This window comes from Macrotis lagotis, chromosome 5, assembly GCF_037893015.1.
Source record: "Macrotis lagotis isolate mMagLag1 chromosome 5, bilby.v1.9.chrom.fasta, whole genome shotgun sequence".
In the NCBI taxonomy this organism is placed as follows: domain Eukaryota; kingdom Metazoa; phylum Chordata; class Mammalia; order Peramelemorphia; family Peramelidae; genus Macrotis; species Macrotis lagotis.
The window spans coordinates 148,946,374-148,973,990 of record NC_133662.1 but is presented as its reverse complement, the minus strand read 5'-3'; the positions used below and the strand labels follow the sequence as shown (position 1 = coordinate 148,973,990).

The window sequence follows — 27,617 nt, the reverse complement described above, 5'->3', positions numbered from 1 at the left end:
AGAGGTAATAGGAAGCCACTAGAGTTACTGAGTTGTGTGTGTGTGTGTGTGTGTGTGTGTGTGTGTGTGTGTGTGTGTGTGTTTGTGTGTGTGTGTGTGTGTGTGTGTGTGTGTGTGTGACCAACTATAGGCTATTGCAGTAGTCTAGAAGAGAGGCAGTGAGGACTAGAACTCATGTCATGATTGAATTAAGAGAAGGGAACATTTATTTCGTTCTGAATCTATCATGGACTCTGGGAGATAAAATATATAGGATAATCAAATAATCAGCATGGTTCTTTAAATATCAAGTCAACTTTAAAGCAACTTCAGGCAGACTACTTTGGTGGGTGTCATGATATGTGTTCTGGAAGCTCAGTGTTGGGTTACCATCAATAAGGAATCTGATTAATTAACACCATTCAAAACCTGAAACTTTTAGAAAAAAAAGAAAAAAATTGTAAAAGTGTTGATACTTGAAGGAGTGAGACCCTTTCTAAACCCATTGTTCTAGAAATGACAAGTTTAAAGACAATCATCATAGAATCACCCTGTCTTGGCATACTCCTGAATAGCTTCAGAATCTAAAGGTTCTTGAAATGTTATTTGACTTTCAACTGGGATTTCTTTCTGTACATTTCAGCAAAAATAAGACACTACTAAAAGTGTAGTTTCTAAATCCCTGGAAACATTGGCAGCAGAAAGTATTACCAAGGTAACCATAGTATTATAGTCTCCTTGGAGACTCATTGTGGCAGCTTTTCAGGGGGTTGCAGCAACCTAGAAAATGGGGAGCTCAGTGTCCTGAATGTGTCATGTCATTAAAGGAGCTATTTAAAATCAATACCTTCTAGCTACAGCCAGTTTTACGTTGTGTATAAACACACATACAACACACACATGCACACACACATGCACACACACATACACACACACACACAAATATTTTTCTTATTTACCAACTCTCAGGAGTCAACCAAGAATTGGTTAAAAAAAAGAAGAATCCTAGCAACCATCTATCTCACCGGAAAAGCCCTAGTAAGCAAGCTGCCTACTTAGAAGAATCATGAGTCACTTTGTCCTTTGTTTGAGAATTTCATGGTTTGTTGACTCCTTCAAGATTGAAACTGCAGCTGCTGGAGTTAATGTAGCCATTGTATGAAGAGTTCCAGGGAATGGTTTGGATTGAAAGAATTGGGTTTTTTAAGTCTTTGTAACACTCTTGACCTCATCTCTAGTCTCCATGCCTTTGGATAATCCGATTCCCAACAGTCAGCCAGTCAATCAACCACTATACCAAATGCAGGGGGATATAAAGAAAGGCAAAAAGCAGTCCTTACTCTTCAGGGCCTCACATTATAATGGAGGATTCAACAATTGAATAAGTAGGGATATGTAAGAGATATAAAACAATAGAAGGTAATCTTAGAGGAAAAGGCCCTTGCAGTTAGGGGGATGGGAAGCAGCTAGAGAAGATGAGATGTAAGCTGAGTGTTTTAAGAAACCACAACTTATTCACTACATCTTCAGAACATATCTTCTTTTTCATAGAATGAAAGATGCTGGAAGATAAGAGATCTCTAAAATAACAGTCTTGTGAGTCTTGAAGAAACCTAGAAACACAATATCAGAAGGATGGAAGATGAAGGTCAGTGAACCGGCACAAAGTCATTAAAAAATTCATTTAATAAGTATTTATTAAATGCTTAAAATGTGTTCACTCTGGACACAGAAATGTTTGCCCTCAAGGAACTTATAATCTAACAGAAGTCACATTTCAAAAAAAGGGAGAGAAGGTTCCTATTAAAGAACTCTAAGTAGGATCATAGAGTGTAGAGAGGAATACAATACAGAAGTGGTTAGGTTATGAGCAGCTTTAAATTCTAAAGAGAAGACTTTATGGTTGATCCTAAAGGAAATAAGGAGCCACTAGAGTTCATGCCCAGGAGGTCATGGCATGGTCAGACCTATGCTTTAGAAAAATCATCTTGGCAGCTAAGTGGAGGTTGGACTGCTGGGGGAAGAAGCAAGCAGAGAAGGAGTTCATTAATTAGAAGGCTATTTCAATTGATTAGATTAGTGCCTATACTAGAGCAGCATCTGTATGATTGGAAAAGAGGAGATGTATATGACAGATGTGAAGACTGAAACTGAAACATTTACCAATGGACTTGATATGTGGGTTGAGTGAGTATAAAGAGTTGAAGATGATGCTAAAGTTCCTAGCTTGAGTAACTGGATAGTGTTCTTGATAGTAACTAATAGGAAAGGCAAAAAGAAGGGAGGATTTTGAATATAATAAGTTCTGTTTTGGACATGTTGCAGTTGAGATGCCTCCAAAATAAACAAATAGAGATAAGACATTCAAAAGGCAGTTACTGCTGAAAACTGGAGCTTTGGAGAGAGAAGAGAGCTGTCTATAAAAATCTGAGAATCATCTATATAAAAAAGGTAATTGCACCCAAGGGAGCTGATAAGATCAGCAAGTAAGACAGTATAGAGGGAGAAGAGAAGAATGGCCAGAATAGAACCTTGGGATCATCTATGGATATTGGATACATTTTAGAAGAATGAACAAAGGGAACTAGGGAGATGTGGTTGGCTACATAGGATGGTGTCATGAAAATCCGGAGGAGAAAGAATAGCCAAGAGGTGAATGTGATCAACGTTGTCAAAGGGCTCTATCCATGGTGCCTCTTTCTGATACAAAGTCATTAAACTGGCAATTAAAAGATCATTTGGAGAGGCCAGTTTCAGATGAGTGATGAGGTTAGAAATCAGAATTCAGAGGGTTCAGTAGACAGTTAATAGGAAAGGAATCAGAGAAAGCATGTGTGGCTTCTAGTTTATCTACAAAGGGGAGTAGAATGCCCAAGGGGCAACAAAAATGTTCATACCCTTTGATCCAGCAATACCACTACTGGGTCTATACCCTGAAGAGATCATGAAAAAGGGTAAAAAAATTACTTGCACAAAAATATTCACAGCAGCCCTGTTTGTGGTGGCAAAGAATTGGAAATCAAGTAAATGTCCTTCAATTGGGGAATTGCTTGGCAAACTGTGGTATATATGTATGTCATGGAACACTATTGTTCTATTAGAAACCAGGAGGGATGGGAACTCAGGGAAGCCTGGAGGGATTTGCATGAACTGATGCTGAGTGAGATGAGCAGAACCAGAAAAACACTGTACACCCTAACAGCAACAAGGGGGTGATGATCAACCTTAATGGACTCGCTCATTCCAACAGTGCAATAATCAGGGACAATTTGGGTCTCTCTGCAATGGAGAATACCATCTGTATCCAGAGAAAGAACTGTGGACTTTGAACAAAGACCAAGGACTATTACCTTAAATTTAGGGGGAAAAACCCCTGATATCTTATTGTCTGATCTTGCTATCTCTTATGCTTTATGTTTCTTCCTTAAGGATATGATTTCTCTCTCATCACATTCAATTTGGATCAATGTATACCATGGAAACAATGTAAAGACTAACAAATTGCCTTCTGTGGTGGTGGGGGGAGGGAAGTTAGATTAGGGGAAAAGTTGTAAAACTCAAAATAAATAAAATCTTTTTAAAAAAAGACAAAAGGGGAGTTGACAAATAGGATGATAGCTAGTGGGGATGGATTAATCAAGTCAGAGTTTTTAAGGATGGGAGAGACACAATCATATATATTTTGAAAGTAGGAAAGAAACCATAAAAAAGTGAGGGACAACAAGATAAAGTGGACAGGATATTGGGGAGCACTTTACTGAGGACATCAGTATGGGATGGGAACAGGGATGTATTCATGTAAAAAGACTGGCTTGGGTAGGGGAAAGGGCCATGTCTTCATCTGAGATTAGAGGGAAGAAGAAAATAGTGGCAGAAGATATCTGGAATCCAGTCTCTCCTCACCTCCACCTCTTAGAATCCTCAAGTACCACCTTTTATATGAGGCTGCCTCTGAACTTCCCTAGGGACTAGCACTCCACTTCTGATATTAACTTGTCTTTCTTCTATTAATAATTATATGTCACTTATTAACCAAACTCTTCCAAGACATGGAATATTTTAACTTTGTTTTTGTGTACCCAAGCTCAGTACAAGGCCTAGTCCAAGCCTTATATCCTTAATAAATGTTTATTGATTAACCTTTCTTAGATTTTGTTTCAGGTTAAATAAAGAGAGCCAAAAAAACCACAGGTGAACTAAGAAATTATTACAGATGCTCCATTAAAACCAAAGGTCTGGTTTATAGACCCTAAAGGCTACATAGGGTAAATTTGTCTGACAAGTTGTATTTGAAAACAGATTCTTTTTAATACCCCATAAAAACCTTCCTAAAATGTTTTACTTCTCCCTGGAGCTAAATGCAGTATTAATTTGCCTTAACTAAGTCTAATTAATAATATAGGTAGACTCAGTGCTTCTATAGCTGAGTATGGTACTATAAGTGGAACTGCAGTCACTAAATATTTATGTCCTATCTTAGGCAAGAAGGGCTTTCCAATATCATCAAGAGAGAAGTTGAGAAAGAAAATCAATTTTGCAAGGACTGTCAAATCATTGAGTTAGATATCTTAGAAATCTTGATAGTTTAAAAAACTGAGCAATGTGATAAATACATGCAATTTAAACACAAAAAGAATTGTTTCCTGCCTCCTATATCACAACAGCAAAATGATGAAATACTCTCCAGATAACCAAGATTCAAAACAGGTATTTATACACCAAGGAGTAGCTATAGATATTAAACTGCATTCTTAAATATATATACATATATATATATATATAACTTAAAAATATATAACTCTGCTCTCCTAATCACAGCATGACAAGACTGTAAAGCAACAACTGCCAAAGAAAGAAACAGAGAAACATTTACATTTATAATTTAAACACAAAGTTTTTAGATAACTTTGAATTTCTTCCTGGCCCGTGTTTCTGCAGTTCCCAAGACAATGAGAGAAAACTGAACTTCTTCTTGCTCATTAATTTGCTCATTAGTGAGGGTAAATTCTCACTTTATGAGGAGCCTCTGGCTTAGCTGACATTTTGGATGTTAGCTGCTCACCATGAGCCATTATTACTATAGCTACACGTAAAGTCATTTAAGATGGTTCAGGCAGTGACTCAGTAAAAACTATGCTCAGGGCACTGAAAGGTTTTAGACATGTGGCACATTCTCAATAAATGTGGAATTGAATTTTTATAAGCACAAAATTCCCAGTTGCAGGGACTTCTGGTTGGCAGAATGCTGAATAACTAAAAGATTTGCTATTTATAAATCTGGCACAAGTTTCTCAACCCTCCCTCTGAAATTTCAATGGTTTGAGCCTATACCACCTGTCAACTAGAAAAATCCAACACCAAAAAAAAAGCCTTCTTAGGATTTATATCTTTGCAAAAGGAGTAATAAATATGTGAATACTCTTGTATGTGCATCTAGTGAAGATATCTGCCCATAACTAGAAAATCATTCTATCAAGAGGTCTTTTAAAGGAAATTGACTGCATAAAATTTTAATTACATTACCACACACACACACACACACACACACACACACACACACCTCATTGACACAAAATATGTATAAACTATACTGGAAAAGAGGATGTGGTAATGATCCCAAAAATATAGAAGTGAAAAAGGTCCTAATATATCAGAATACAGATTAATACAATGACCAGTCACTTGACCCAGAGGACTGAAAATAAATTGGGTCTTCCTTCCTTCAACAGAGAAGGGAAGCATATATTGTCAGACAGGGTCATTGTGGCTATGTGTTTTGCTTCCATAAATTAATGATGCTTCTTTGTTTTTTTGGGTTTTTTTTAGGATTTTGCAAGGCAAAGGGGGTTAAGTGACTTGCCCAAGACCACACAGCTAGGTAATTATTAAGTGTCTGAGGCTGGATTTGAACTCAGGTATACCTGACTCCACGGCTGGTGCTCTATGCACTGCACCACCTAGCAAACCTGCTTCTTTGTTTTTTTTTTTTTAAAAAAAAGATTTCTACTTGGTGGGAAATTCTTGGGAAAAGACAATAATGTTAAAAAGTAAACCATAGGGGCAGCTATGAGGGCCAGTGGATACAGCACCAGCCGTGGAGTCAGGTATACCTGAGTTCAAATCCAGCCTCAGACACTTAATAATTACCTAGCTGTGTGGCCTTGGGTAAGCCACTTAACCCCATTTGCCTTGCAAAAAAAATAATAAAAAAAAAAAAACTAAAAAAACCCCTAACAAACCAGAATTATCAATAAAACCCCTCTTTTTTTTTTTCAAGAGAAGGTCATGGTAGAATTTTTTGCAAGTTGGAAAATGATCATTGGTGTCTGACAATCTGACTCTCATTGGAAAAAACTCCAAATAAATATATATATTATTCATTCATATATATATAATATATATATTGCATGTTATATAAAATAAAATAGTGCAATATATTATATAATATACTATTTGTCTCATATATTACATTTGTTATATACAAACAAAATAGTACAATGTATTCTCTTAAATATTATGTATTGTTCACATATTATATATGTAAATAAAAGTTATACACACATACACACACACACACACACACACACACATATATATATGTATACATATACATATACATATATATACATACCTGCATATGTATATGTGTTGGATCAGGAAGACCTGAGTTTGAACCTGCTCCAGACACTTAATAGCAAAGTTATCCTAAACCAGCTGTTTAATCTCTCCCAGCCTCAAATGAATAATTTGTAAAATGGGCAATAATAATAGCATCACGAGAATGAGGATCAAATGCGATTTCTATGTAGAGCAGAAAGTATTTTAGAAATGCTGACTATATATATCTTTTGGTAAACTACAAATAATATAAGAAAACAATCTTAAAGTTCAGTTCTGGACAGAAATGTAACAAACAAGTCCTTGAGGCCCAAAGAAAATGGCATTTGTAACACTTACTTTATTGCAGCTTGTAACTTCTCACAAAGGACGGAGAGGACAGAGACAACATCATCACAGAGGGTTTCTAAAGTTGAACCTTCAAAACAGAAAAGAGTAAAGAATAAAAGTGACATAATAGACCCCACAGTATCTACAGAATCACTTCATAATTTTTAACATTTTCTACTTTCTGGAGCTCCCATGATTGGACATGCCTGCAGCCCACCAGAGGAAAAATAGCAGCAACAAGAAGAAATTCCACAAGGAAAGGGGGGGAAAAAACTTTAGAGATAGGAGTGAGACACAGAAACATCTTGAGCACTGGAGCACCAAAGACAAGAAATCTGATGCTTTGTCCCCAAGTTCATATGAGAATTCTGCCAAAGAGGCACTTTTATCTTTGATGTATTAGCTTCAGGAGAAAAAGATTTTCCCCATATGGCTTCGTACCGAAGCACTAAAACTCAAGTTGAAATATCCAATTTGCAGGGGAAATTGTTTTACAACACACTTTAATTTTTTTTTAAAACAGTGTAATCATCATTTTAGGCTTATCTAAAATATAGTTAGCTTTTGATTATTAATAGTAAATTCATTCAAATACTTTGTGAGTACCAATAGTGAACAAGACATTGTGCTAGTGCCTTTTTAAAAGACAAAATTAAATAAAACTGTAGAGAATCTCATTTCCTTATTGGTTTCCAAGTCACCTTGTTCTGGAGGGAAGAGCAGTGAAAATGGGCTAAAAGGAAAAAACAATAACCTGAAAATTCACAAAATGGAAAGCTAGTATTGGAATAATGGAGTTAATATTGTCTTTTTTTACATAAAGTCTTCAAAAACCTAAAAAATATAACTGTGTGAATTGTCAGATTCTTGAATTAATGACAATGATTATACTACAATGGCCAAGAAGAATGGAAGAATGCTGGGAACCAGAGAAAGGCACATACAAAGAGAAAAAAAAAAGGAAAACCTTGGGATTAAAGTATTAAAAAAAAAGAGTATATGCTTTCCTTTGAAAGTTCCAGTACATGGTTTGATGACACTTAGTTTCTGTACTATTACTGTATTACTGCTCTAGTCACTGCCTCATCAAGTCCCAGGGAATAATTACTCCCATAGTGAGTTTCTCTAGTTATTTCATTCAGAGTAGAGCCTCTCAAAGATAAAGAATAGAGAGATAAAAAACTACCAGCAGAAGTCAATAGTTATTAAGAGAGTAAAGGGAAGTACTTTTTTTTTTTTTTTTAGGTTTTTGCAAGGCACACAGCTAGGTAATTGTTAAGTGCTTGAGATCTGATTTGAACCCAGGTATTCCTGACTCCAAGGCTGGTACTCTATCCACTGCACCACCTAGCCACCCTTAGGCAATTGTTAAGTGCTTGAGATCTGATTTGAACCCAGGTACTCCTGACTCCAGGGCCAGTTCTTTATCCACTGCGCCACCTAGCTGCCCCAGAAGTATTTTTTTGAAGAATATATCTAGACTTGGGGATTTCACTGGTGTAGAGAATTCTCTATAAGCAAGAGTACTATAACTTAGTCATAAGGACTACCTTTTTAAAAAAAAATTATTTAAGGCAATGGGGTTAAGTGACTTGCCCAAGGTTACACAGCTAGGTAATTATTAAATGTCTGAGGTCACATTTGAACTCAGGTCCTCCTGACTCCAGTGCTGGTACTCTATCCATAGGACTACTTTAAGGATTGATAGTAGGGTAAGACTAGAATAATTTACCTAATAAGTCAGAATTCAATTATAGTCCCCAATTCCTACCAAGGCCCAGGTTAGCTTAATTTAATTAATCAAAGATCTCCTCATTCTCCAAGTAGTTTATATTATGCTTTCCAGTTTGCTCACTTGCTTAAAAGGGCCTTATTCTTCCTTGTATTGTTTCTTGGAGTCTCTGAATCAATTAGTTCCTCCTCTGTGTCTCCTTCCAACCAGCCACATTTCTTATTTATTCCCTTTTTTTTCTCTTGACTTCCTTCCCACTCATCTCTCCTAAATTAAGCGTAATATAGAAAAGAACAGATATTTAAATATTTTATAATTATTAAAGCTCTGTGTCTTTTATTTTAAACTTTTACAATTAGATTTTTTAAACTTCTAGTCTAATAAAACTATACTGGTTGAGCTCATACATGATTTTGACATGTTTCAATCAAGTTATTAATAAGATGAAAATATAATAATGAAGTAAAGGAAATAAATAGAAAATATATAAATCTGCATGCAATCCAAATAACAATAGCACCAGTTGAGATAGGAATCTTAAGCAAGTGATCAATTGATAGAACAAAATAATAAAAATAATATTTATATAGTGTTTTAAGATTTGTAAAGCACTTCACAAATATAATAATTTACTTTTACAATAGTTCTGAGAAGTAGGTACTATTATTATCCTTATTCTACAGGTGAGAAAACTGAGACAGAGAAGTTAAATGACTTACCCAGGGACAGAAAAGATTTGAACTTAAGTGAGCCCTAGGTGAGATCCAGTGTTCTATATACACTGGGATGCCTAGTTGCCCCAAATAAAATAAAATATGCCCATATAAGCCCCCAAGAACAATCACAAAAAAATTCAAATTAAATACCTTGTTTCTCCAAATCTGGAGGAATATCTGGGTTTTCAATAATCTAGTGAAGGAAGAGGAACAGCAAAATTAGAACAAACAGTTAAAGAAATCATAGCTGTAAAAAAACAAGAATAAGGGTAGTGCCCGACATGATTTAAGATCTTTCCCTGATTAGTCTATACATTTTTTTTAACTCTGGCCACAACTTTTCTGTTTTCAAGGGAGCTTATGAAAAATAAAAAGGATTCTAGACCCTGTACAATTTTTATGAAGTTACTTGCTTAAGGGACTATTAACCTTATAATATTTCATTGTTGGTTCATGATTATTGTGTTACCCATCAAGCAAAGAACATTGATTTAATTTACAGGTGTGTCACTTAGCTTTGTGTGAGAGGCAATTCCATTTCAAGGCTACTGGCCACCAGTCTCACACCTAGCATACCCTTTGGTCACAAATGGGACCAATAAGAGTATTATCATAAATTTATATGCACCATGCAAAAACCAAAGACCATTTCCTTCTGAAAGGTGGTCAGTCATACTGTTTCATTTATCTCAAGGACAGAATATTAAATTTTAATAACTAAATAAACAAGTCAGCCATTCTCATCTGGTTTTAACATACTCAATATAGCATGATGATAATATATTTCACTTTATAGTAACATAAAACAAGAAGAGAAAAAAGATAAATTTTTATACTTTTACTTCCTGTTCAAGGAGATTTCAGTAGCCATAGAATGGCTGGGGGAGAGGAGGGGATGAAGAACCTTTCCTAATAAATAACAGTGGGTGTTTACCTATGAAAACAGGGGTATGTTTTCACACAGAGCAATTTGGTAGAGATGTCTTTAAATGTGACAAATATTACATTTTTTCTTCTTTTATGAGAGTTAGGGCTTCTTGGAAATCTAGGAGATCTGCATATAACTTAAAAGGAACACATAAAACCTTTCTTGGAATCCTTTATTCATAGATATTGAAAGTTTAGGTGTTTCAAATTAGTTTCTGGGAAATATGTGTAGTTTCTATAGCCAGAAGACATTATAAAAAATATTTTTAGGTGTAAAACTGTATAAGATATTCTTTTTCTGGGGGAGAGGGGAATTAAATCTGTGAATTACTTCATTAGTATGGAAAATTCTGGGAGGGGAAACTCCCTCCATGGGTTTTATTTACAGTATTAATTCTCTGGGACACAAAGGTGCTAAAATAATTTGCCCAAATCCTATAGCTTGTAGGTTTCAGATCTAGGACTTTACTCAGTTCTTCTTATCTAAAAGGACAGCTCTGCATCCACCATACTCCACTGCCTCCATAGACAAGAGATTATGCTTCATATTTTCATTTGTAATTTGTGATTTTAAATGAGCAGTTCATAAGAATGACATTGCACAGTTCAGTTGTCAAATGACAACACTGGATTGAATTCATCATTAAATTTGAAAGATCATCTCTAGAAAGAAAAAAGAATTGGTTGACTGGCTATTCAGACAATTGTTTTTTTTATCAATCTAGGTATTTTTCCTCCATTTGAAATCATATCCTTCTATACATACTTAATAATAAGTATGATTCCTTCACACAGCTGTGTAAAATTTAGTTATATTCCTTCCTTTCCCTTAAGAAGTGATATATTTTAGTTAGAAACACATAAGAATGAAATTTTCTATGCAAACTATTCTCCACCCCATTTTCCCAAATAATATTTTCATAATAACAATAGCTTCTGTTGCTTCTGCTACTGCTGCTGCTGCTACTACTACTATACTAATACACTACTACTACTGTTGCTACTACTACTACTATCACTACTACTACAATGCTGCTGCTGCTACTACTACTACTGCTACTACTACTACTATTACTGCTACTACTACTACTACAACTACTACTACTACTACTACTACTACTACAACTACTACTACCATTAATTATTGCCACTACTACTATCACTATTATTATTACACTAGGGATACTGATAATTATATAGTACACTAAGATTTGGAAAAAATTTTCTTCCTACAACTCTGTAAGGTATATATTAAAAGCAATATTATCCTTACAACATAGATAAGAAACCAGGTTCAAAGAGATTAAGTAATTTGCCTAAGATCACACAGTAAAAAGAGTCTAGGTTCACTCCAAGTCTAGTGGTCTTTCGTATTTACTTCCTGGGTAAAGAGCAGGCTCTATTTCTGCCTTACTTGTATAGTCCCTGGCACATAATAAGTACTTAATAAATAAATGCTATTTGATTCATTGACTTTACTATACAATGTTCCTCCCTAATAATACCATCAATGGAAATTCTTGTTCCCTTCCCTTTCCTATTTTTAAAAGCCATTTTAGGACGCTAAAATGTGGATCTCTTAGATGATTTTTTCAATGCATGAAATTATAGCAATCAACAAATAATGCTTCTGGGATAAGGAGACATATCTTTAGGTATCCTTAAAATTATGGAATGAAAGATCCTGGGAAAAGCCAGAATTTCATGTAATCTGGAATGCTGTGTCTGACCACAGCCTATTCCAGAATTTTCAGTGAAAACCTGGACCAGTAACCTGGTCAAACATGTAATAATTTATGGTTGAAGGAATTTTTTTGTTGTCTCAACTAATTGTTAATAACTCTGAAGGTCAAAGACTGATAATCTGTATTATATTATATTAATTATATATTATATAATAATATTATATCATATTAAATTATATTATAATATTTATTATATTTGCCAGTATAATTGTAGCTATTATCTTACTTATTCATCTATATGGATTGATCTTGGGGCAGCTAGGTGGCGTAGTGGATAGAGCACTGGCCCTGGAGTCAGGAGTACCTGAGTTCAAATCCGACTTAGACACTTAATAATTACCTAGCTGTGTGGCTTTGGGTAAGCCACTTAACCCCATTGCCTTACAAAAAAAAAAAATAAAAACAAAAAACTATATGGATTGATATGAAAAAGGTACCTTACTTTTTTTTTTTAAAAAAAAGAGGGATAATTCTTTTTTTGTTGTTCAGTCATTTTCAGTCATGTCTGACTCTGTGACCTCAATTGGGGTTGTAAAGATACTGAAATCTTTTGCTATTTCCTTCTCCAGCTTTTTTACAGATGAAGGAGTTAAAGCAAACAAGGTTAAATGACTTGCCAAGGGTCACACAGCCAGTAAATTTCTGAGGTTGGACTGGAACTCAGAAAAATGAAATCTTCCTGACTCCCAATTCAGTACTCTATCCACTGCTGACCTGTTGAAAAAGAGCCCACTTTAAAATCAAGAAGACCCAGGTTTAAATCCTCTCTCCAGACATCCAAGGCTGTGAACAATATTCCCTGTTGTTTCCTTCTCAGAGAACTCTTAAACATGTAATCATATTTATTAATTTGAGGGATCTGTTTCATCTAAAGGCAACAATATTTCCTTTGTAAATATGCCTTCTCCTTTAACCATGACATAGCACAATAATTAAGCTTGGCCATTTCTTTTATGGTATTAATAGAGAAATCATTTCTCTATCACTTATTAATGAAGGAAAAATGACACACACACCTCCAGTTCAGAGATCTGGATATATGTGTGTATATATGTATATATATATACATATATATGCAAAACTTCTGATGATTTATTTTTATTGATTGAAATGTTAATTAAAAAGTATCTCAAATATTTTTATTTTTAAAATTTTTATTTATCAAAACCTTATTTAAAAGTTATCTCAAACCTTATTTTCATTTTTTAAGAGAATTTGACTTTTTAGCAGCATATAGTATACTAGTTAGTAACCTGTCACAGAAAAAAAATTGGGTGAGAGGAGGAACCCAAAATGAGAAACAACTTTTTAAAACAATCAGACAATTTGTTTAAAGTCCTGAAATAAAATTTAAATATAAAATTTTTAAATAGACCTTGCAGGAGGAAATAATAGAAAACAAAATATCATATCCAATATCTAAAAAAGACTAATCAAATCTTCCAAATAATAAACAACAACAAAATTTGTGAATACCCTTCTGACTTCACTCTAAAAACCCTTAAATTCTAGTTCTTGTTGTCACAAAGGTGCAGGCTTGGGAGTGTTGAGGGGAGCCATGAAGGGTGGTAGATGGCATGCAGTCACACATGAAGGACATCATCAGTGTGCAGATGCTTCAAGGCTCACCGTGTTCTCCTGCCTTTGCCGTAACTGTAAAGTCAAGTCACTCAACATTTGACTGAGAGTTGCCCGAACAGCAGTGTTAATACTACGTTGGTGACAGCTAGATACGTACGTCTCAATGCATACCTGGGGGGGGAAATAAGACAGCAACACACACATACGATGTAGATTGAGGTTCATCAAAACATTTAGAAAGAACAACACAAGAGGATGCCAAGTTCCTTTTGGTACAGAAAGTCAGCCTAATTTTGGATTAGCTCTTTTAGATTTCCAACAATGTTATTGATCCCAAGAAAATGTCTTCTTTTTTTATTTTTTTTAAGGAGGTAGAATGTATTAGTTTGGCAGTTTTATTTTGCTAGGTTTTTACATGGTGATTGATTTTCAAAACTGGCTCCATGTTGCAGGGAGTCATAGGAAAAACATTAATGAGGAATCACAGTATAATTAATAATAATAATAGTTAGGATTTTACAACCCTTTAAGGATTGAAATGTACTTTAAAAATATTATCACAATTTATCCTCTCAACAACCTAAGAGGTAGGTATTATTATTATCCTTACTTTACAGATGAGAAAACTGAGGCAAACAGAAATTACTAATAATAATGACTATTATTATAATTACTAGTATTTATAAGTTGCTTACTATGTGCAAAGTACAGCATTAATATTTTACAAATATTATCTCATTTGATTCTCACAATAATCCTGTGTGATTAGGTGTGGTTATTAACCCCATCTTAAAGTCAAAGAGACTGAAGCAAATAGCAATTAAATGATTTGCCTAGGGTTCCACAACTAGTAAGTGACTGAGGCTAGTTTTAACTCAGTTTTTCTTGATTCCATTTTCAACCTGCCATCAGGAATCCTGCATATTATCAAGTAATTTCGCTCAAAATAAAATTCACAACAATATAAGCCTGTCCAAAAACAATTGCCTTTCCCTATGCCATGGTTCAAATGGAAACTGTTTTTTTTTTAAATCAGCCCCAGAGTTTACAGAAATGGTTTGGGTATGAAAATGTATTTATACAATTATGATGACAACTTTTATGTATTTTTAAATTTTGTTCCTTCTGTGAGAAAACACATCTGCCTTTTGCATTCTTTTTTTCATTAATTCATAAAGGAAGTCATTGATCTATAGAAGACATGGCAAATTCCATAGAAATGGAGACCATTAAACCCTACTTAAGAATTCCTGAGGGCTTCATATTGACCTTGAAAACTACATATTAGCATCATCTATGCTTTATTGTATTTTGTTTACTATTTCCTAGTAATATATTAAACATTAAATTTTATTTTATTTGAATATTTAAATAAATATTTCCCATTATTTTCACCTAGATTGTGCCACATAGAACTTTTATGGAATACATGTGACCTGCATGTGCAAATATGTTTGATACTTTTGATCTCTAGAATAATCATGTATATATAAATACACATATAAACACATATGTATATATATATGTACATACACATAAACATCCTTTCCTTTCTCTATTTCACTTTGTATTATTTCAATAGTTCATAACAATTAATTTTACTGTCATAGTACATAGCTAAAACTATGACAAGAAAGCAATGCTGCCTAGGGCCAATGACTCCTATTCTGAGGATATGTTAACTTTTCTTCAATAGTGTTAACCAATATATTGTTTTATATATAATATAATGTTTCTCTTTTTTAAAGTGGAAGATTTCAATCAGAAAATCATTAGTTGGACTGCTAAGGAAAGTAACTGCTTGACTACTTGGCAGGAAAAATTTCAACCAAGCCATGAAGCAGTAGCACTTGGCTGGTAATTGAATTAAAAAAATGCCTTGATTTCAAATTTTCTCCTTTCTAAATGCTTTCAATTACTCCGAATGAGCCCTTAAAATCTAAAGCATACTTGCCAACTATCCTGAGTTGACTCATAATGACAGTTTAAAAAAAAGATAATGACTAGTAGAATGACTAAGGGGCAACTTTTAATGAAACTTCTTTGTTATGAGTTAATTTAAAAGTCACCTTACACTGACATCATTATCTATATAGTCGAATTATACATGTTTTAAAAAACATAATGAAATTGAATTTTGATCATAAAAAGGTTTTGCTTTTTCATAGGATGTAATGGCTTAGAAACCATTTAAGCATGTTCAATATTCCAACTGAACACAAGCAGATTTTCATAACATAATGTACACTCTGATAATACCATCTGTGTTTCATAATGCAAAATTATTCATAAGATCCTAGGAACACTTTCCAAGTTGGCTTTTGCTTCATCAGTGGCATCCTCTGAATGCAAATATTTTTCTCTAATTTTTGTTGGGTGTGGGGTAGGTTAATATATTTTGATCAATACAGGGTATTCCCAGTGTGCAAACTCCCTTCATAATGCAAATCAGAAACTTTTGTGTAACTAATAATATTATGGAACACTGGGAAACAGAGGCTAATTGACTTGACCATAGGAACATCCTGGTATATTTCAGAAGCAAAAGTTGAACTGAGGTCTTCCAGACCCCAAGACTAACCCTTGGTTTTCTATCCAAGTCTTTCTCTTTTTTAATATACTTAAGTAGTTTTGTATTTCTAAAAGCTTATAACCATGGCAACTACCCACTGAGAGTCAGGATGGTATGGTAAAGAGGTCTATCTCAGAGTCAGGATAAACAAACTTCATATTCAACATATAGGTTTTATCCACCTGGCAAATGAATCAGTCTCATTCCTCTTCTCAACTCCCACCCCATGAAAACAGTGGCAAATGTCCATTGAATTTGCCTGGAGACTCCAATTGGAATACTGAGTATACTTAAATGGTTTCTAAGTTATTACATCATACAAAAAAAGAAAACTCTTCCTATGATCAAAATTCAATTTCATTATCTTTTTAAAAACATGAATAATTTCATCATGTAGATAATGAGGCTAGTGTGAGGTGATTTTTCAATTAACTCATAACAAAGTAGTTTTGTAAAAAGTTGCCCTTCAGTCACTCTACTATTATCTTTATTTTAAACTACCATTATGAGTCAACTCAGAATGGTTGGCAAAGGGGGTATTGTGCAAAGATGCCATTCTCACTATCTTTTTCAGTACCATCTGAACCCAGTGGTCTCATATAGTAGGAACAGGATGACTAGTGTTGGCCAGGATACAATGGAAGACTTTGACCTTTTTGAGGTAGGTCTTTCCAGTATCACCTGGACACCTCTGCACTGATAACATCAAGCTTAGGGGGTTTTCTTCATTACTGGTAACTGCACTTATTCAAGCAGAAAAAATAAAATCTATGAAATTACAGTTCTGGGATCAAAAGCATGTCGATACATTTAATTTGACCAACAAATGAGATTTTTTAAAAGAAAGTATATAACAATACAAATGTGAACAAACACCTCAAGTAAAATTGATAAACATGATTCTTAAATTTCACATACTTTAATTATATGTATCACCTATAGACATAATGAAAGTCAACCTATATACAATTTGGGATCATATGGAATTACCAATTCTGAAGAAAATGAACAAGAAAAAGTAGCTAAATTCCAAGTCAATATTTTTGGTTTCAATTTCTTTATTAAATTTAGTTTTCAATATCAAATAAAATGACACTAAATATAATTTATTTTTACTGTTAGAATGTAAGAATTTATTTTATTCATGAAGTTTTTAAATTTTCATATAATTTGCAGGGGGTAATTTCACTTTTAAAGTAAGAGTTGGATGAATAAATATTGCTTATAACAAAATGAGAGATATATAAATAAATGCGTGTGTGTGTGTATATGTGTGTATGTTTGTGTGTGTGTGTGTGTGTGTGTATTTGTTGCTGTTGTTCAGTTATTTCCATCTCTTCATGACCCCATTCAGGCTTTCTTGGCAGATACTGGAATGGTTTGCCATTTCCTTCTTCAGCTCATTTTCAGATGAGGAAACTGAGGCAAACAGGGGTAAGTGACTTGTCCAAAGTCATACAATTAGTATGTGCCTGAGATCAGATTTTAATTCAGAAAATAAATCTTCCAGATTCCAGATTGGACACTCTATCCACTGAATTTATCTGCATATATAATACATTAAATAATAGTACCTAACTTACAGAGCCAAAAGTAGCCTGACTCCATTCCATTTAACAGAATATAAGATTCTTGAAGACAGGATCTGTTCATTTTTCATCATTAATCCCTAGCATTTTGGTCGATTCTTGGCACAAGATAGATACTTAATAAATGTGGAATTAAATTGAATTCTTCTAACAGTATAAAATGAACCTGACCGTTCCTGAACTTTCCTGATCCTGTCAAAAGCAAAGATTCTAAGTTCTACTATATAACTTTTAGTGAAGTTTAAGTGGAAAATATTCACTTCTAAAATTTATCAAATTTGGTTAATGAATTCAGCCATCTGGATTTTTTTTCAGACAGTACTGATTTCAAATGAAGTACATGTATTTTTTTGAAATAAGACTTTGTAAAAACATCCCAGTTTAAGGATTAGAATTATGATACTCATAATAATCATTAAGAACAATGAGTTCAAAAATCATTGAATTTCTGTAGGACTGAGTTTTCTTCACCTCCAAGAACTGCTAAAAAAATGAAGTTATAGACATTGCCAATACTTTGCAGGCTGAGTTTCAGTCAAAGGGCTCCTTGATTTCCTCTTTCAGCTGCTCCAAAACTGTGCTCCCCCCAATACTGACACTTTCATAGGGTAGAACTGAGATGTCAACTCATCAGTCTTGCTCATGAACCAAGGACCAAGCTCAATACCTTGGGCAAAGCCACCTGCACAGGAGCACAAGGACGATGACACAGAGCAGTGAGGAGCTGAGTAATGGATAATTTGACCGTTTCATGCATTCGTGGACATCCAACTTTATGACATGCCAAACACAACTAAGAGCAAAAATACAAAGGGTTAATGAAGCAAAATATACATCTCCTTCCCATCCTTAAAGCAAGAAAAAAAATGAAAATGAACAAGGGTGCAAGGACAAATGAACAAACCTGAAGCAAGAAAGAATTTACTTTTCCACTAGGTGGGCTGATGAATAACAACAGTACTATATAAAGGAAGGTGGAAGGGTGGGGTGGTAGGGTAGCAACAGATTCTCAACAGAACCCTAAAGCTTAAATAAGTTGCCTTCAGTGACTAGAAACAGTGGATTTCCTACATATCAACATAAATGCACAAATTTAAAGAAAAAACTTTATTTGAATTTTGTTCATGAAGCTGGGCAATCATCAGAAACTACATATTGTCATATGTATAGATATTTCCCTATTTAGAAAGTTTAGTGAACAGTATTCCTTGGATGAAACAATGTATACTTTAAAGTCAGTGATGCCTAAAAAAAGAGAATCTGAGACTGTTTGCCTTAGGAAGCTTCTTACTGTTGTTCAGTCTTTCAGGTGCATTCAACTCTTTGTGATCCAATGGACAAAGTCCAAATCAGATAAGAGACTCACGTTGAGCACCTACTAGGTGCTAGTCATGGTTTATATGAAGAAGCCTAAGACTTGGTTCCTGCCCTATGGTCCATCAGAAAAAAAAAAGAAAGGTAGCTTATTTTAATCTCAAATTCTGCCTGCCCTCTACAGCCAAATATGTTCTTTGACCTTCATGTAAATGAGTCAAACATGATAGGAAAGTGAGTGCTTAGCTCTTAAGGAAAGAAAAAAATAGAATGAAAGACAATGGTACAGTTGGAAGAGAAGTCAAAGAATCTTAGTACAAAGCTTAGATTTGTCCCTTACTATCTTTATTATCTTGGGCAAGTTCCCTAACTTCTCTGTGCTTCAGTTCCTTAATTTATAACGTGAGAAGATTTGATTAAATGGCCTCTAAAGTCCCTTCCACTCTAGAATCTATCAATCTGTGATTCTATGAGGTACCATGTCTGAAGGTCCCAAGAACTTCATAGTCAAATGGGTAGAAACTAATTGTGACTGACATCTCAAAGCAGTCAACCCAGAGATGCTTCAATGTCAAAAGAGATAAATTTTAGGAAATTGAGGATGAAGTGAAATCTCCTTTCTGGTTGATGTTTCACTTAGTCACCTGGGCTCCGTTTGTTCTAGGGTATAAATCCTGCTTCCTTTGCCCAGTTTTGGATTGGAGGAAAATATGACTAGATGATTAATAATAAAATATTTCCATAGAACCCAGTACAGCCAGCCTAGCAAATGAGAATACAGAACAGTCTTCCTGGCTGAATCACATCAAGGGACTGAACATTTATCAGCTGCCTTGATGACTTACTTAAGGTACTTATCAGAAATATTAGTGCCAAAGCAATAAAAATAGTCAAAGAAAAAAATAATTTGATCATTTAAAGAATTGCATAGTCTAGTAAAGAGATATTTTAGTAATAAATGAAACTACTTCTGTTCATCAACTTGGCAAAGAGACCATCTATTCCAATTCTACTAGTGGCAACATTATAATGTTCTGATATCAAGTGAGTTGTTTTTCTTTCATTCTTGAAGAGGATCAATGCCATCAGGAAGGTAATGTCTTGATTTTCAAATGAACCAGATTTAAGTGAGGAAGGACTCTGTAAAGTGAGTCTCCAGAATCATCTTGGTTCAGTGGCAAGCTATAGATGATTGGTTGACTGGAGAGGGCCCGGGATGCAGGGGGGGAGACTTTGATCTTTTTACAATTAGGGTGTTTTTCAGGTCTCAGTTTGTCTGAGGCAGTGCCCATTAAGTGATAAAGACTAGGTAAGAAATCAGGGAGAAAAAAAAATAAAGACTCTTTTACCTAGTTAAAAAAAAAAAACAATCTGGGAGTTAAAGACACTTGGGCTTTCTGGCCAAAACAGACGCAATTGCTATTTACAAAAAATGACTAAGTGGGGCAGCTAGGTGGTACAGTGGATAGAGCACCAGCCCTGGAGTCAGGAGTACCTGAGTTCAAATTTGGCCTCAGTCACTTAATAATTACCTAGCTGTGCGGCCTTGGGCAAGCCACTTAACCCCATTGCCTTGCAAAAAAAAAAAAAAACCAACCCTAAAAAATGACTAAGTGAGGCTTGGACTGGGACTTATTGTTGGCCAATCAATGAGAGCCAGAATGATTTGGATGTAAGGTTTGGTTTTTAAAAAAATAATAGAATAATTGAGTAGGGAAGAGGGGGAAAAAAAAAGAAACCTAGTCCACAAGCCCCAAGATATCTTGCAAAGTTTCAGCTATCAAAATTTACATTCCTTTGGGCAGGGCAAGGGTGTGATTTCTTATGTGAACAGAGATACCCAAGTGAGTATTATGTATCATATGATTAAGAAAATAGCCTATTTTCAGGTTCTTTAGCAAGTATTGAAGAAAAATGTGTGCGACTTAAAAGTTGGGGAATTGGGTTCATTTTCTGCTTCATATGTGTATTACCTATGCAGCTTTGATCAAAACATTTATTTTTCCAAAACCTAAAGTTTTCTCATCTGCAAAATTGGGATAAAACACTTGTACTACTTACTTTATAGAATGGTTATGAGGAAAGTACTTCATACTGTAGAAGGATAAATTGATATTTTTAATAGTTTATGATGAGAAAAGTTGAAAGTGTTCTGAATGTTCTACAGTTATGCAATAATTCTTCAAAGTGATAGAAAAAAAGGAAGGTCATGGATGTGTCAGAAGGGAAACTACATCATTTCTCTGACACTTCAGTCATTAAAATATTGAGAAGCAATAATGTGGCAGGAAAAAATACTAGTGATAAAATAAAAAGCTAATATTTATGCAGCACCTTAAGGTTTGTGATGTGCTTTTTAAAAATCTCATTTGATATTCACAACAATCCTGCAAGATGGGTGCTATTATTATCCTCATTAAATAGACAAAGAAAGCGAGGCTTAGGGAGGTTAAGTGACTTGGCAAGATTAGTATCTGATTACCTTCTCTGGGTAATGTAGTTAAAATAGGTGAACTTTATGGTCTCTCCCAGCACCAAGATTCTCTGACTCCATGAAACCTAATTGTATAGGGGTAGAATTAATTGGTTTTATACTGAACTTCACTGTCAAGTGAATTCCCTACTCAATTATTCTATTTAAGCATTTAAGCATCTCTGGGTTGACTGCTTTGAGATGTCAGTAACAATTGGTACCTACCCATTTGACTATGAAGGTCTTAGGACCTTCAGACATGGTACCTCATAGAATCACAGTTTCATAGATTCCAGATGGATTCCTCTTTCCTACTCAATTATTCTATTATTTTTTTTTAAATAAACCAAACCTTACATCCAAATCATTCTGGCTTTCATTGATTGGCCAGCAATAAGTCCCAATCCAAAATGCTACATTTAAACCATCTTCAAGGATGAATTGAAGTACCTATCCACTTAAATCTGGACAAAAAGGAAAATGTTTAATACGAAGACTTCCTTTTACACTGAAGTATAAAAATGAATTGAGAGGCAAACTCTCCCCTTTGCAAAATCTCCAAAGCAATCAAAATATAGTGTACATATAATAGATTATTATCAATCTGAGGTTTCATGGTTGTACAAAGGGAATATTTTTCAGTTATTTGGAGTACATGTCTGAATATTCTAATCCTTTGCTGCCTAAAATTATTTAAATCAAGGCACATAATTACTATCCTTCAAAGTGGAACTTCTATCCATGGTGCCACTATTATCCTGTTCCTTAGGTATGAGTGATTTCTTGCTTACTGTCTTTTCCTTATGGCATGACAGTAGTCCTATAAGCTGATTCAAGATATTATAAAGAGTAAGATCAATGTTTAATGATGTCCTGAATCAATTCTAACTCTGATTGCTGGTACTGATATGACACTGGCATTTTGTGGGATTATTTGCTTTCCATTCCCATAGAAGCTTAGAAATCTAGGGCTATACTTCAGGAAATCCACCAAGTCTCATGTTTCCCCAAGAGTTAGTATTTTCTTTTGCTCTTTGTTTGTATTCTACAATTTTCAAAAATGCAATTCTGTACACCTTTCACTTATTTTAATAACTCAGTTGGTAGAGAAATGATGTTGACCCTGGAATGAGGAAAATTAGACTATAATTCTGCCTGTAGCACTTGCAAATAGTAAATTAATGGATATTCCTAAATCATCCTGACCTTCAATTTCTGAATTTGTAAAACAGGAATATAACAAGATTATTTTAAAAAATAGTTGTTTGTAAACATTAAAACACTATAGAAATGGGAAATAATCCTTTTATTCCCCTCTGTTTCTCAGTCTCCCCATTGACTCATAATTTTGGAGGTCATTAAAGCCAGTTAAAAATAGGTTGATATTTGCCTTTTTCAAGTCAACAAATCAAGAATCTACCGTGTGCCAAATGCTGAAGTAGATAGGTGATAGAGTGAATAGAGTACAGAACCTGAATTCAAAAAGGCCTGAGTTTGAACCCAACCTTACTATATTACTATAATGTCACCAAATCTCTTTGAGCCTCAGTCTCTTCCCTTGTTTAATGTTGAATAGCACCTATCTTATAGAGATGTTATCAGGATCAAATCATATATCATATGTAAATTGTTTTAAAAAACCTCAAAGTGCTATATCTAGCTATTATTATCATTGTTATATAATCATTATTGTTATTTATTCTGCATAAAAATCATTTAAAGCTGTAATAGCAGGGTGATGTAATAGGAAATCTACAATATGAGGGCCAGCTAAACATTACATAGGAGTTGCCAATCTGCACTGATGAAGATGGTTTCCACACTGGGGTCTTCCTACATAGAGTAAATCACAGGCCCAGAACTAAGCAATAAGTTGCAGAACAACCTTAGAATTTCATAATTAAGGGGCTAATGAAGTCAAATATACTTTCTATTTTCTGATGAACCAGTTTCTGAGTGTATCCTATTCTGGTACTTGGATATTTAATTATTTGGCAGGAAAAAAGGCATAGCATCCTCTTAGATAATAATAATAATAATAATAATTATTATTATTATTATTATAAATGTCAGTTCTAGGGTGATTTAGAGTAATTAAAAAGTAGTTTTAAAATATCCTTCAAAGTTACAATAAAAAGAGGGGCGGCTAGGTGGCGCAGTGGATAGAGTACCGTCCTTGGAGTCAGGAGTACCTGGGTTCAAATCCGGCTCAGACACTTAGTAATTATTACCTAGCTGCGTGGCCTTGGGCAAGCCACTTAATCCCATTATCTTGAAAAATATATAAAAAAAAAAGTTACAATAAAAAAAATTTGAGAGTTTAATCATTGTAAAGGGTCTGCTACTTGAAACTCAAAGAAAGGAGCTAGAAGATTATCACAGAGATTCCTGTGGAGTCAGACTGCAGCATTTTGGCACTGAAAAATGGAGCCAGTTTTCAAAGATTCAATGAGTAGGAAAGTCATTCAGGGACCCCAAAATCATGGCTTTAGGAACTTCACTGGAATAAGATCATACTTTCCTTACATTGATCTTCCTTTTAAATTGAAATTTCTTGTTTGAAGAAAAGTTAATATTTCTTAGAGAAACTAATATATGGTATAGTAGAAGGCTTAATGAACCATAAGCAGTCAAGAGAACTAATTTCTAGTACTAGTTCTTCTAGAACCAGAAACTAGCTATTTATTTGACTTTGACTATATTATATGATCTATATTCAAACTTCAGTGAAAGATTGGATGAGAGGACCAGGAGAATGATTCAAGTTAGAGGAGAAAACGATAGGGGAAGAGGATAAAAAGATAAGTAGAAAAGGAAGGAGAGGAAGGGGGGAGAGACAAGAAAAAGGAGAAAGAAAGAGAGAAAGGGGAGAAGGAATAGAGAGAGAAAAAGGGAAAAGGGAGGGAGAAAAAGAAAGAAGTGGGAAAGAGAAAAAGGAGAAGTAAGAAAAGGAAAAAAAGAGGAGAATGATAAAGAAGAAGACAAGATAAAGGAAAAAGAAATGAAAATTGTGAGGGAGACTCGCAGGGTTTGGAAATTGAAATAAGGCTAGGGACTAAATTCAAATGAAGGCAAATGAGTCAAGTTTCACAGAGTAGTAAGAGCAGAAGATAGAACTGAGTTCCTTTTGCAACCTGACCTCATTTTTCTTATTTGTAAAAATGAGAGATTTGGACTAGATGATTTCTGAGTTCCCTTTGAGCTCTAGACTCTATAAGACCTGAGAAGGAAAAGAAGGAATTAAAGAAAAAGTGAAGGTCACTGTTAAATAAAACAAGAGATCAAGCAGACCAGGGAAAGGAATTTGGGTAGGATTGTTAAGGTGCTAATAATGTGAGAAAGGGTAACAGAAGTGAGACATAACTGTGGGTGAAGGCTCTCAGTGTCTTCCAAGAAGTTTGACTACTTATTACTCCCAAGAATTGTCCAAGACAACACTGAGATTTCATGGGATAAGAACACATGACTCTTATTGTGGTTCTGGAAGGGGATAACTTATTCAAAAGGAACAGGATAGGTAAGAAGAATTAGAGTATATTAAGAAAATAAGCTTGTATTAGGAAATTCAGATAAGGAAAGCATAGAAAACATTTTAGGCAAATATCAAAAAAAAGCAGAAAAAGAAGTAATATTATCATCTGATTATACTAACAGAGAAGTTAAGCAGAAAGAATAAACATATAAGGAGCTTGGTAAATAAAGTATGTCTCTGGCACAGAGGTATATGCTTATAGTAGCACATCTGTTGGAACTTTATCTCTACCTTGCCTTAAGGATTTATCCATAAAAAAGTGGAGGAAGCAGGGTGGCTAGGTGGTGCAGTGGATATAGCACCGGCCCTGGAGTCAGGAGTACCTGAGTTCAAATCTGGCCTCAGACACTTAATAATTACCTAGCTGTGTGACCCTGGGCAAGCCACTTAACCCCATTTGCCTTGCAAAAATCCTAAAAAAAAAGTGGAGGAAGCAAAAATGTGAACTTCTATTCCAATACTGATTTTCACTAAGAAGCAAGAAGTGATTGTAATAGGAGAAATGATGGCAGACTTTGAGAGAAATCATCATTCCATTTTAGCATGTGTGATAGAAAATTACAGAAAAACTGGGCCTCTTCTGACATATAACCTAGATTTTAGAAAAGCAAATTTCAAAGAATTGAGAGAAAGAATGAATAGAATGGATTAAAGTTCTTTATTGGAAGTCAGTCTAGGAAGAAAGGAACACTTTAGAAAGACCAGACAACCATGATGAAGAATTCCACCCACCTTCTCACAAAGAAGTACTAGACAAATATGAAAATGAAAAGCATATTTTTTTGAACATGCCCAATTGCTTTGTTTGACTAGGCACATTTGTTTCAATTTCTTTGTTTTTGTTTCTGATTTAGAAGATATTACTGAGCTGCTGTCAGTAATCTTAAAGAACAGAGAGAATGAAATAATACTGTAGAATTGGAGAAGGGTAAATGTTTTGGTTTTCCACAGGAAGGAAAAGTCTTACTCATGCATTGTTGGTAGAGTTGTGAAGTGATACAATCTTTCTAGAGAGCAATATGGAATCACACCTCAAGGGCAATAAAAATGTGCATATCCTTTGCTTCTGCAGTACTGGGCCCGTATCCTTAAGAGATCATGAAAAAGGGTAAAAATCCCACATGTACAAAAATATTTTTAGAAGCTCTTTTTGAAATGGCAAAGAATTGGAAATTGAGGGATGCCCAATAATTGGGAATGGTTGAACAAATTGTGGTATATGTATGTGTTGGAACACTGTTGTTCTCTAAGAAATCATGAGGGGAAGGATTTCAGAAAAGCCTGGAAAGACTTGCATCAACTGATGCAGAATGAAATGAGTAGAACCAGAAGAACACTATACACCTTAACAACAACATAGGATGATGATCAACCATGATGAACTTGCTCATTCTATCAGTGCAATGATCAGCGACAATTTTAGGGGATCTGTGATGGCAAATACCATCTGTATCCAGAGAAGGAACTGTGGAGTTTAAATGAAGACCAAAGCTTATTATCTTCAATTTTTAAAAGTTGTCTTATGTAACATGTAATTTTGCTATCTCTAGTGTTTTCTTTTTTCCATTTGGATCTGATTTTTCTCTCACAACAAGTTCATCTTCCATCTGTGCTTATCATGGATGCAAATGTAAAGCCTGTATCAGATTGCCTTCTATTGGGAGAGGGGGAAGGTAGGAAGGTAGAAAAATTGTAAAACTCAAAACCTCACAAAAAAAATCATTGCATACAATGATATATGCAATTGGAAAAACAAATAAAATCTCTCTTTCTCTCTCTCTCTATATATATATAGACAGATAGATAGATACAGGTATAGATAGATATAGATATAGATGATATATAGATATGGATATGGATATGGATATGGATATAGATATGGATATAGATATAGATAGATACAGATATAGATATAGATATATAGAATGATATAGATATAAAATCTCTCTACACACACACTCATGTATATATATATATATATATATATATATATATATATATATATATATATATAAAAAGAAATCATGAGATCAAGATTTCAGAAAATCCTGGAAAGACTTGCATCAATTGATGCTGAGTGAAATAAACGGAATCAGAAGAACATTATATATACTAAGAACAACATGGAGTAATGATCAACCATGATGGATTTGTTCATTTCAGCAGTATAATAATCAGAGACAATTTTTAAAGACTTGTGATGGAAAATACCATCCACATACAAAGAAAGAACTGTGGAGTTTAAAGGAAGACCAAAGGTTATTATCTTCAGTTTTTAAAAGTTGTCTTATGTATTGTGTCATTTTTTTCTCCCTTACATTTTCTTCCTTCTGCATGGATCTGATTCTTCTTTCACAACGTAATTAATATGAATCTATGTTTAACATAGTTATGAATGTAGAACCTATATCAGATTGCTTTCTTTCAGGGGGAGGAAAGGAGGGAAGGAAGGAGAGAAGGAGAAAAATGTAAAACTCAAAATTTTGCAGAAAAAAATAATTGGCAAAAA

At 34.3% G+C, this 27,617-nt stretch overlaps 1 protein-coding gene across 6 annotated transcripts in view; it reads right to left on the bottom strand.

The window, feature by feature from the left end:
* ARFGEF3 (ARFGEF family member 3) overlaps positions 1-27,617 on the bottom strand; it is a 215,606-nt gene that overhangs the window by 91,307 nt on the left and 96,682 nt on the right. For 3 of the 6 annotated variants that reach the window (XM_074187684.1, XM_074187686.1, XM_074187690.1), the window contains exons 6-9: positions 18,457-18,582; positions 13,677-13,799; positions 9,526-9,568; positions 6,937-7,015 (exon numbers count right to left, since the gene is read on the bottom strand). In XM_074187684.1, coding sequence (XP_074043785.1) covers positions 6,937-7,015; positions 9,526-9,568; positions 13,677-13,799; positions 18,457-18,582 — 371 coding nt within the window. The remainder of the gene's footprint in view (positions 1-6,936; positions 7,016-9,525; positions 9,569-13,676; positions 13,800-18,456; positions 18,583-27,617) is intronic. The other 3 variants (XM_074187687.1, XM_074187688.1, XM_074187689.1) reach the window with 3 other exon arrangements.